Consider the following 12,069-nt stretch of genomic DNA (forward strand, 5'->3'; position numbering starts at 1 on the left):
GGTAAAATGAGAGCCCAGATTATTGGGAACAAGAGGACGATTCTGTAAGCCGCATAGAAAGGGCTGCAGAACCCTATGAAGCGGCATATAAGTCTAAGGGCTACTGCTATATTTGCAGCTTCTGCTAAACCACCGAGGCCAGAAAGCAGGCGAACAAACTTGGACCTTGAGCAAGGATTATTATCCGTGGATGAAATAATTTCGTTGGCGTTAGTGGCATAGGCCTGTCTTAATTTGGGAAGCCATCCTTCTTCCAGCACATCACCAGGTGGTGGCCCATCCTTAGGTGGAAATTTAAACCTGCCAGAAGAATCTGGAACAACACGCCCACTTGTGAGCAGACTCCTCCTCCTCCTAACTGAACAGAGGATGCCATCAGTCCACTGAGGTCATTTAGAAGACTGCTTTAATTAGTTAAATTAGCTACATCCCCGTACAAAGCCATTTCCAGCTGGACAGGTGACAATATAGAATCGGTCGCTTGGACCATTCTTGGTGCTTGCGGCTTTGAAAAACAGAACGATGCATGCAAAAAATACAATCCAGCCAAATGAATAACTCATAAATTAAAATTAAAAAAAAGAACACTTTCAATTCGGCGAGCTTCAAAGGAAGAATATGACATGTGCCTTTAGCGGGGCGGCTTTGGAAATCACCGGCACGATTCCGTCGCCTTTAGCTCTGCGGGACCAAACGCTCTGCGGAATTTTAAACACCACCGTATTTTCTCCCGCGTGGGTCTGTTTGATTTTCTCTGCAGGGGCGAATTTAGTCCCGCGCGGCCTGTTCCAAGAACGGATTAATAATTAACGGCTTGTAACGGGAACAGGGTTTACATAAGCCAGCTCGGCAGCTGTTTGATGGCCGAAAGACACAAAGCATTGGCCGGTGTGTGTTTCCGCTGGGCCTGTGGGTGGCCCAGTTTTTGTACTGGGGGGGCAATGGGGCCAGGCAAGGTTGGGAATGGAAGGAATTGGGAAGTGGGGGGTGGACAGAAATCTCTTGCCTATAAGGAAGGAAGTTGCACAAAGTGGCTATCCAAGAACGAATGATTGACAAGGCTTTGGATGCTCTCTGGCCAAAAGAGGAGGAAGAGGAGAAGGAAAAGATGGATGGAAGGGGAAAAAAGTGAAAGAGAAGGGGGAGAAAAATGAGAATGGAACGAAAGGAGAGCAAAGGGAGAAGGATGAAAGGAAGATGGAAGATGGAGAAAGGATAAGAATAGAAGGAAAGAAGGAGAAGAGGGAAGGAAGAGAATGAAAGGAGAAGGATGAAAGGAAGATGAAGAGAAGGAGAAAGGATAAGAATGGGATGAAAGAAGGAGAAGATGGAAGAAAGAATGAAAGAAGAATGAAAGGAAGATGGAAGAGGAGAAAGGATAAGAATGGAATGAAAGAAGATGGAAGAAAGAATGAAAGAAGAATGAAATGAAGATGGAAGAGAAGGAGAAAGGATAAGAATAGAAGGAAAGAAGGAGAAGAGGGAAGAAAGAATGAAATGAAGATGGAAGAGAAGGAGAAAGGATAAGAATAGAAGGAAAGAAGGAGAAGAGGGAAGGAAGAGAATGAAAGGAGAAGAATGGGATGAAAGAAGGAGAAGATGAAAGAAAGAATGAAAGAAGAATGAAATGAAGTTGAAGAGAAGGAGAAAGGATAATGGAAGGAAAGAAGGAGAAGATATGAAGGAAGAGAATGAAAGAAAGACGGAAAAGAAGGAGAAAGGATAAGAACAGAAGGAAATAAGATGGAAGGAAAAGAATGAAAGGAAGATAGAAGAGAAGGAGAAAGGGTAAGAAGAGAAGGAGAGAAGGAGAAGAGGGAAGGAAGAGAATGAAAGGAGGAGGAGAATGAAAGGAAGACAAAGAGAAGAAGGATGGAAAGAAGAAAGAGATGGAAGGAGGAGGCAAATTAATTTAAACCTGCAGCAGCCAATGCAGAATCAAGTTAGCAACCCAGGCAGAGAGAGAGAAGAGGTTTTGCCAGGCGACCTCTTACGAGCCAACGTCAATTCCCAACATTCTTTGGGGCTCGAACCAACTGAGGAGGAGGTCCAAACTTTCTCCCGCAGCCCAAAATCCAGAACTGGCCCTCTGGGGACCCCAAAACGTCTCTTAACCTTCCCCAACTAGCCGGGAACTTAAAACGGCACCCTTAATAGGAGTTAGCTGAGAACTGGGCCCGGTGGCTTCATTCCAGATCCCTGAGAAGCTCTTGGGCCTCCTTGCTGCAAGGCGGAGAGGTGTGTTTGTGTTAGTGGCGCAGTGCCAGGGGGATTGAAAAAAGACCCTGCGTTCTTTTCCCCCCTCCTGCTAAGGAGCAGCTGCGGGTAGCCAAGATCGCCGATGGAGGAAGGTTTGGGTCGTCGCTGGAAAAGCAAAGGCTTTTCTCAGCTTCGTTGGGAGGAGGGGGGATTGTTGCTTTGCTCAGGTTCTCTCCCGGACCCCCAAAATATGGAGAGGAAGCCCCCTCCCCAACCGTCAAAAGCAACCCTGAATTTGTCGGTCTTTATTCCTGCATCTCTCTCTCTCTCTTCCGACATTCCCTGACCACGATGGACAGGAAGCTTAAGAAGCGCAGGTGGAGACACCCCCCCCCCCTGGGGAAAGTCTAGGAGCCCTTGGGGCAGAAAGGGAGGTGGGAGAGACCCCCCACCCACCCACCCAAAGGCTCGGGACGCTGTGGCCTGCTTTCAGACATCCGGACACGCCTCGTTGGGGCAAAACCTTTGCAAACCAGCCAGGAGATCATCTTTTTGTCGTTTTGGGGATGTGGGGTCAGTCCCGCTACTGCGACATTCCCATTTTCATCTGGAAGGCATGTCCGTCGCCCCGCGTGGCTTGCTGGAAAAGAGAGGAACATAGAAACATAAGATTGAGGGGAGAAAAAGACCCCCTGGTCCATCTGTCTGGAAGACAGAAGGGAAAGGGGGGACATGATCGAAACATTTAAATATGTTAAAGGGTTCAATAAGGTCCAGGAGGGAAGTGTTTTTCATAGCTTGTTCTGTTACAAGGAAATCACTCACCTTGTTTATTTCTTTGTGCCTGTCTTTCGTGACGATCTCCTCCAAAATCTCCCCGTCACCCTTAATAAGCCTGCAAGAGAAACACCTCTGTTAGCATCCCACACTGGGCTTGTTAGGATCCTAAACTTAAAACAGAGTATACGTTGCAGCGGTGGTTATTCAGCCAATAACCCAGAGTAATAATTAGAGTATAAATACACTGCTCAAAAAAACAAATAAAGGGAACCCTTAAAACGAGGGAGGGAGGGAGAATCCACAGGGACTTAATGTAAACATGCCTGGGATAAACATAGATCCATCCTAAGATAAAATACAGGAAATAGTATAAGGGCAGACTAGATGGACCAGGAGGTCTTTTTCTGCCGTCAATCTTCTATGTTTCTATGAATGGGGAAGGAAGGAAAGAAAAAGAAGGGAGGGAGGGAGGGAGGGAGGGAGGGAGGGAGGGAGGGAAGGAAGGAAGGAAGGAAGGAAGGAAGGAAGGAAGGAAGGAAGGAAGGAAGGAAGGAAGGAAGGAAGGAAGGAAGGAAGGAAGGAAGGATCCAGTCACTGAATTGAAACATGCCTGGGATAAACATAGATCCATCCTAAGATAAAATGCAGGAAATAGTATAAGGGCAGACGAGATGGACCAGGAGGTCTTTTTCTGCCGTCAATCGTCTATGTTTCTATGAATGGGGAAGGAAGGAAAGAAAAAGAAGGAAGGAAGGAAGGGAGGAAGGAAGGAAGGGAGGAAGGAAGGAAGGATCCACAGGAACTGAATGTAAACATGCCTGGGATAAACATAGATCCATCCTAAGATAAAATGCAGGAAATAGTATAAGGGCAGACGAGATGGACCAGGAGGTCTTTTTCTGCCGTCAATCGTCTATGTTTCTATGAATGGGGAAGGAAGGAAAGAAAAAGAAGGAAGGAAGGAAGGGAGGAAGGAAGGAAGGAAGGGAGGATCCACAGGAACTGAATGTAAACATGCCTGGGATAAACATAGATCCATCCTAAGATAAAATGCAGGAAATAGTATAAGGGCAGACGAGATGGACCAGGAGGTCTTTTTCTGCCGTCAATCGTCTATGTTTCTATGAATGGGGAAGGAAGGAAAGAAAAAGAAGGGAGGGAGGGAAGGAAGGAAGGAAGGAAGGAAGGAAGGATCCACAGGAACTGAATGTAAACATGCCTGGGATAAACATAGATCCATCCTAAGATAAAATGCAGGAAATAGTATAAGGGCAGACGAGATGGACCAGGAGGTCTTTTTCTGCCGTCAATCTTCTATGTTTCTATGATCTGAACTCTGCACTGGCAACAGGAAAGGCATCCAGCCAGTAAACGCTCGGCTCAGCCGCCCCAACTCCACCCGGACGGAAGTGATTTACAAGGTCATTAAGGGAGGAAGATGACAGGGAGGGAATCCCCGCCCAACTACCTCTACCCTACCTCATCCGTCCGGTTTCGGGGTCGAGGACTTTCCGTATGACGCTCTGCCGGGCGTCCCACTCCTCTTTGGTCATCGGCTTCATGGCCTGGATGCGGAATTTCTGCTCGTCCGTGAGGGCTGAAAGAGGAACCTCCGTCAGAAGAGAAAGGGGGATGTCTCAACTCCTCCACACAGGGGGTGCTCTGCGCTTTGCCCCACCACCGGGAGGAAAGGACCCAGGCTTTTCAGTCCGCATGGGGGGGAGGGGGGAAACCCCTGTTCATCATGAAGGGGAAAAGGGAGGAGAAAGGAAAGGAAAGGGGGAAAGGATGGATGGAGAGGAAGGAAAAAGGGAGACGGGGGCAAGGGGCAGAAAGAAGGCAAAAGGGAGAGAGGGATGAAGGAAGGAAGGGTGGGAGAAAGTAAGGGAGGAAAATGGGGAGGGAGAGAGGAGGAAAGGGAAAGGGACGGAGGGAGGAAAGGAAGGGAAGGAGGAAAGGAAGGATGGAAAGGGAGGAGAGGAGGAAAGGAAATGGGGAGAAAGGAAAGGCGGTAGAAAGAAGGGAGGAGGGAGGCAAGGAAGGAAGGAAGCAAAGGAGGAGAAAGGAAAGGAAAAGCGGCAGAAAGAAGGAAGGAAGGGGAAGGAGAGGAGAGGAGGAAAGGAAAGGCGGCAGAAGGAAGGAAAGAAGGAAGGAAGGAAAGAAAGGGAAGGAAGGAAGGAAGGAAGGAAGGAAGGGCCTGTTTTATGTTATGAAAGCCTCTCAATTGTTCCTCCAGCCTTACCAGGTCCAGAATCCGAGCCAGCCTCCTTCTGCCACTGGTCCAGCGAAGGGCCGGGGGCCTCCTCCTTCTTACTCCCCCCGTCCTCTTTTCCCTTCTCCTTCTTGGCTTTCTTCCTCTTCTTCTTCTTCTCTTTCCGTTTTTTTCGCTTCTTGTCTTTCCCGCGGGACCCTTTCTTCCTCCGCTGCTTCTTCTTGTCGGACTTGGCCTTTTCGTCGCCGGACTCGTCCGAAGAGCCGCTGGAAGAGGAGGCCGATTTGGAAGAGGAGGAGGAGGAGGAAGAAGAGCCGGTCTCGGAGGAAGAGGAGCTGGCCTTCCTCTTCCGTTTCTTCTTCGTTCTCTTCTTCTTTTTCACTAGAAGACGACGACATGGAACAGAAGGTGAACAGGGGGGCTCCAGGGGACAATATTCCCCAACCAGGTTGGAAACCCAGGAGACGTGATCCCACCGGCTTCATTTATTATCGTGTCACAAATCATCAACGTTCATTTGGAGCTGCAACGTCCAAATGAACGTGGGTGAAAGATTGGAAAAAAAGAATGGGGACCTCATCTCCCTTCTATCTTGGCTCCCCAGACGATCTGAGAAAGGTTCCTTCTTGGGTTTGACTAAGTTAAGCCTTCCCTTCCATAAAACTTCCCAGGATGTTTAATAATAATAATAATAATAATAATAATAATAATAATAATAATAATAATAATAATAATAATAATAATAGGATAAAATAATAAATAGCAATTTCGCAAATTACTCAAGACCCATCTATATTGCCAGGCATGGGGGAACTGAGATATATGTAGATTGTTCTGAGTTCGGGTTTTGCCCTGTGTAATATTTTGCATGTTTATGCGACGTTTCACCGAAACGTCGCATAAACATGCAAAATATTACACAGGGCAAAACCCGAACTCAGAACAATCTACATATATATATATATATATATGTTTTTTCTTATGTCGAATATATATATATGTTTTCGTAAATTTTCACGGGTATATGTATGTAGATTGTTCTGAGTTCGGGTTTTGCCCTGTGTAATGTTTTGCATGTCTATGCGACGTTTCGGTGAAATCACATTCACCATCATCAGGCTGGAGTTCCAATCTTTGTGTTTTTGCAGCTGATGAGGCCTAATAAGGCCGAAATAGATCTATCCTGGTCTCCCTTAATTTTAAAATTCCAGCTATAAACATTTAACACATACAAAATATAGTTTGTCGGCTATAAATATATTACTGCCTTGCAGTGGCCCTAGGTTGGGCCTATAGGCAAAAAAAAGGAGCTGTGACGTTCCTTAAAAATATACCAGGGTGATTCGACATAAGAAAAAACCAGCTGATGAGGCCTAATAAGGCCGAAATAGACCTATCCTGGTCTCCCTTAATTTTAAAATTCCAGCTAAAAACATTTAACACATACAAAATATAGTTTGTCGGCTATAAATATATTACTGCCTTGCAGTGGCCCTAGGTTGGGCCTATAGGCAAAAAAAAGGAGCTGTGACGTTCCTTAAAAATATACCAGGGTGATTCGACATAAGAAAAAACCAGCTGATGAGGCCTAATAAGGCCGAAATAGACCTATCCTGGTCTCCCTTAATTTTAAAATTCCAGCTATAAACATTTAACACATACAAAATATAGTTTGTCGGCTATAAATATATTACTGCCTTGCAGTGGCCCTAGGTTGGGCCTATAGGCAAAAAAAAGGAGCTGTGACGTTCCTTAAAAATATACCAGGGTGATTCGACATAAGAAAAAAAAAAAAATATATATATATATATATATATATATATATATATATATATGACGGTCTTGGTATATTCGGGTTTCTTCCCGTGTAGGATTTGGAAATTTCTGGCGACGTTTCGATGAGGTCTCACTCATCATCTTCAGGCTGGTGTTTCTGTCCTTTTTCTTCGCCTGAGAAAAAGGACAGAAACACCAGCCTGAAGATGATGAGTGTGACCTCATCGAAACGTCGCCAGAAATTTCCAAATCCTACACGGGAAGAAACCCGAATATACCAAGACCGTCATACCTGTACCCGTGAAAATCTACGAAAACAAATATATATATATATATATATATATATATATATATATATATATATATATATATATATATATTAATATTAACATTAATATTAGATTTGTTTTACTATTATGGTCTTTTACTATTGTTGTGAGCCTCCCCGAGTCTTCAGAGAGGGGCGGCATACAAATCTAATAAATAAATAAATAATAATAAACAACAACAACAACAGAGTTGTAAGGGACCTTGGAGGTCTTCTAGTCCAACCCCCTGCTTAGGCAGGAAACCCTACACTACTTCAGACATCTTCTTAAAAACTTCCAGTGTTGGAGCATTCACAACTTCTGGTGGCAAGCTGTTCCACTAGTTGTTCAAACAGTGAGGAAATTCCTCCTTAGTTCTAAGTTACTTCACTCCTTGTTTAGTTTCCACCCGTTGCTTCTTGTTCTACCCTCAGGTGCTTTGGAGAATAGCTTGACTCCTTCTTCCTTGTGGCAACCCCTGAGATACTGGAAGGCTGCTATCCTGTCTCCCCTGGTCCTTTTGCCCCTCCTTCGTTCCTTTGTTCCTTCCTTTCCTTCCCTCCCTCCCTTCCTTCCTTCCTTCCTTCTACTTGTGCTTTGGAGAATAGCTTGACCCCCTCTTCCTTGTGGCAACCCCTGAGATACTGGAAGGCTGCTATCGTATCTCCCCTGGTCCTCCTTTTCATTAAACTCGCCAGGCCCAGTTCCTGCAACCGTCCTTCATATGTTTTAGCCTCCAGTCCCCTAATCGTCTTTGTTGCTCTTCTCTGCACTTTTTCTAGTGTCTCAACATCCCTTTTTTACATCTTGGCGACCAAAACTGAATGCAGAATTCCAAGTGTGGCCTTACCAAGGCCTTATAAAGTGGTATTAAACCATCTATCTATCTATCTATCTATCTATCTATCTATCTATCTATCTATCTATCATCTATCATCTATCTATCATCTATCTATCTATCTATCTATCTATCATCTATCTATCATCTATCTATCTATCTATCTATCTATCTATCATCTATCTATCATCTATCTATCTATCTATCTATCTATCTATCTATCTATCTATCTATCTATCTATCTATCTATTAGATTTGTATGCCGCCCCTCTCCGTAGACTCGGGGCGGCTAATTATTAATGTTCCTTCAAGTAATTAATGCAAACAATATCTGGACATTCACCCTTGAAAGAGTTTGCTGGAGGTGAATGAGAGAAATCCACAGTAGCTGAATAAAAAGGGGGGTTTCGTTGGCCAAAGGAGTCTGTTTATGGAATCCTAGGTCAGAAGACTCACCGTCTTTGGAAGAGGATAAACTCGCCCTGAATTCCTGGGGTTCAGATTCTTTTTTGCTCGCCGGGGATCGGCTTCTCCTCTCTCGAGAATCTTTGCTGCTCTTCCTCTTTTTCTTCTCTTCCTCCTTGTCTCGTCGGCTCCGGGAATCGCTTCGACTCCTCCTGCGTTTCTTAGCCTGGCTGTGAGCCATCTTGTTCTTGGCCCTGTTTCACACAAAAGAAATGCTTTTTAACACACACACACGACAGAATAATCGTCACCATTGCAACCCTTTAGGAATGCCCGATTTGTAAAGATTCAATATATTATTATTATTATTATTATTATTATTATTATTATTATTATTTATTAGATTTGTATGCCGCCCCTCTCCGAAGACTTGGGGATTAATTAAAAAATTAAAAAGCATAAAACGTGAAACACGTCAAATATAATTTAAAAATATATCAATGGCCCACTCGTGCTATTCATCTCCAACTAAAACTTTCCTCTATTTTGTTTTTAAATGGAATTCTCGTGTAGATCTTTAATCTTTTTTTTTTTAGATATTTTTTTCCAGTTTCACTTCATTTAAATTGATTCCCCTGGGCCGTTTCCGTTTATGGTTTGTATGAGATGTATTATTGTCTTTTATATTAAGGGTTTTCAAATTGTTTTAATCATTGGATTTGTACTGTTTTGTTGTTGTGAGCTGCTCCGAGTCTTCGGAGAGGGGCGGCATACAAATCTAATTAATAATAATAATAATAATAATAATAATAATAATAATAAATCACCGGATTAATTTGAGTTTCTTTTTACAGGTATTTTGTGGCCATGAGTTCCACAGGGGAACTAACTGTATGTTTGTTTGTTTGTTTACTATTTATTTATTAACTAGACTTCTCTGCCGCCCTTCTCAAAGCGACATGTTATCTCAATTGTATCTGGTGTGTAGAATATTTTGGGGGCCCAACAGACTTTCTTGCAAGTTTATGCTACAGATCACATAAGGAAACCAAATGTCTTTCTGGAAAGAGAACATACATTGTTTTTTTTAAATAATAATTTTTATTTCAAACATATACAGTATATTTAAAAGGACATTTTCTCAATCGTTACATCATGAGAACATACATTATTTACTGGTTAAGATTTAAAGAGAGAAGCAGAAGGAAGAAAAGACACCAACTGAATTGATGCAAAACAACAAAACTAATGCAATGTTATTCCTTTAGGTTTTATTCCTTTAGGAATAGCCATTTTAATTTAATTTTATTTATTTATTTATTCGATTTTTATGCCGCCCTTCTCCTTAATTTAATTTATTAGACTTTTAATTAGACTTTCCCTGATTTTAATCTTCAGGGAACTGCTCCCCATGTTTTTCCAGCTACTTGTACCCAAAATCTTTATAGTATATTAATTATTCTTCCTTTTCTATTTAATAAGACTCAGACCTCCCCACCTCATCTTCAGCACTCGCCCTTTAAGAAAAATCTCCGTTTCCCAGCTGTCACTTAAAGTCTTCGGCCAATCCGCATGCATCCCTACTTTTATAAGCCCGCCTCAGCCGAGTCTCCTGAGGGGGCCGCCTGTAGCGCATGCGCACCGAGGACAAACCTACTCTGATTTTATGGGTCCGAATTCGCCTCGTTGTCTACTTAAGACTTACCGAGTCAAGTAAACGGCTCGCCGGTGAGGCGGAGGAGGCTCGGCACGGCCTGAGCAGCAGAGCCCTCGTTAAGGCGGCTTCTACGCACCATTCGCGGACGTCGCCTGCGACGGCAGCCCCCCCCTCCCGCCGCAACGGCGACCATTCGCTAAACTACGTCGGCAACTTCCGGTTGTTACGTTCCTAAATAAGTCCGGTGGGGAAACCGAAGGCTGCGCACTTGAGTTCCGATCTCTCTTAATGTATGTGAGCCGAAGGTTCCAATTAGATATTTGATTCATTCCATTTACATTCCTTTTTTAAAAAATAAACTTTGTTAAGTTTCTACATATAAAAGTAGAAAGAAAAAATAAACAGAATATTCAAAGAAAAAAAGAAAGGAAAAATGTACATAGGAGTGTACACTGTTCAAAAAAATAAAATAAAAATACTTTGTATTCTGTACAAAGTTGAATGTGTTGACAACATGTGAGATTGATTGTCAATCAGTGTTGATTCCTAAGTGGACAGTTTGATTTCACAGAAGTTTAATTTACTTGGGGTTATATTGTGTTGTTTTAAGTGTTCCCTTTATTTTTTTGAGCAGTGTACAGTATTTCATTACATTCCTATGTCGCCCATCTGCCTCAGTCTTCACTTTCATTTCTGGGGGGGGATTTATTTAAAACAAGGATTTTTATTCTCTTTCAATGTCCTGAAGCTTTTGGCTTTCTGGCTACCAGGAGTTTTAAATAAATTTTGCGTTCCAATTGGAGGCTATTGAAAATGAGAAGGAAAGGTAGTTATTTAAAAATAAAGCATTCAATAGAATTCCAGGAAAAAGACGATACAGAATTCTATAACAAATCTTGACAAATCTATATTTTCTTTTATGTACACTGAGAGCATATGCATCAAGACAAGTTCCTTGTGTGTCCAATCACACTTGGCCAATAAAATTATTCCATTCTATAAGACTTGGAATAGGTGGTACAATTGGCTAAACCAAATAATGTATCTGAAACTTTAAGATCATACACATTTCGAAAGGAAAACGAATACAACAATCTAAACCTTATAAATCCCTTAACCACGATTACAAAACATATAAACCACCATCAAACAGGCTTATTGATATATTGATATACAGTGTTCCCTCGATTTTCGCGGTTTCGAACTTTGCGAAAAGTCTATACCACCGTTTTTCAAAAATATTAAAAAATACTTTGCGGTTTTTCCCCCTATACCAAGCCCGATGACATCATATGTCATCACCAAACTTTCGTCCACCTTTAATGTATTTTTTTTTAATAAACTTTAATAAAGAAACATGGTGAGTAATAATCTAAATGGTTGCTAAGGGAATGGGAAATTGCAATTTAGGGGTTTAAAGTGTTAAGGGATGGCTTGTGATACTGTTCATAGCCAAAAATAGTGTATTTACTTCTGCATCTCTACTTCGCGGAAATTAAACTTTCGCGGGCGGTCTCGGAACGCATCCCCCGCGAAAATCGAGGAAACACTGTATATTGGAATAAAGCATTCCAAATAGTATTTTTGAGCTCGTGATTTAAAAAGGGCATTAGCTTTTATGATGGAGGGATACCATCTAAATAGGGCTGATCGGGTGTGGATTTGAAGATGGCGAGACTCTAATAGAAATTGGCATATACAAACAGAGCACTGTACCCACCATCACATTGAAGATATTGCCCAGTAGGGTCCTGAAACGTCCACAAGAAAACTCAGAGAGCTGCAAGGAGCCCATAGCCCTCCTTCTCCAACCCACTTTCTTCTAGCACTGATGTTGTTGCCCAGTTGGGCAATGAAATGTCGCCAAGCACCCAGGGCTGCCCAGAAAAGAGAC

The 12,069-nt window shown here is 42.7% G+C and overlaps 1 protein-coding gene across 1 annotated transcript; it reads right to left on the minus strand.

Annotated features, from left to right (window-relative positions):
• Positions 1 to 388: 388 nt before the first annotated feature.
• Positions 389 to 10,393, minus strand: ARL6IP4 (ARF like GTPase 6 interacting protein 4). The gene is made up of 6 exons (XM_070763229.1): positions 10,224 to 10,393; positions 8,570 to 8,772; positions 5,222 to 5,572; positions 4,459 to 4,576; positions 3,025 to 3,094; positions 389 to 2,839 (listed from the first exon to the last, which is right to left on the minus strand). The coding sequence occupies exons 2-6, from the start codon at positions 8,757 to 8,759 to the stop codon at positions 2,783 to 2,785; spliced, it is 786 nt and encodes a 261-aa protein (XP_070619330.1). The 5' UTR covers positions 8,760 to 8,772; positions 10,224 to 10,393; the 3' UTR covers positions 389 to 2,782.
• Positions 10,394 to 12,069: the final 1,676 nt, after the last annotated feature.

Source organism: Erythrolamprus reginae, chromosome 10, assembly GCF_031021105.1.
Source record: "Erythrolamprus reginae isolate rEryReg1 chromosome 10, rEryReg1.hap1, whole genome shotgun sequence".
NCBI lineage: Eukaryota > Metazoa > Chordata > Lepidosauria > Squamata > Dipsadidae > Erythrolamprus > Erythrolamprus reginae.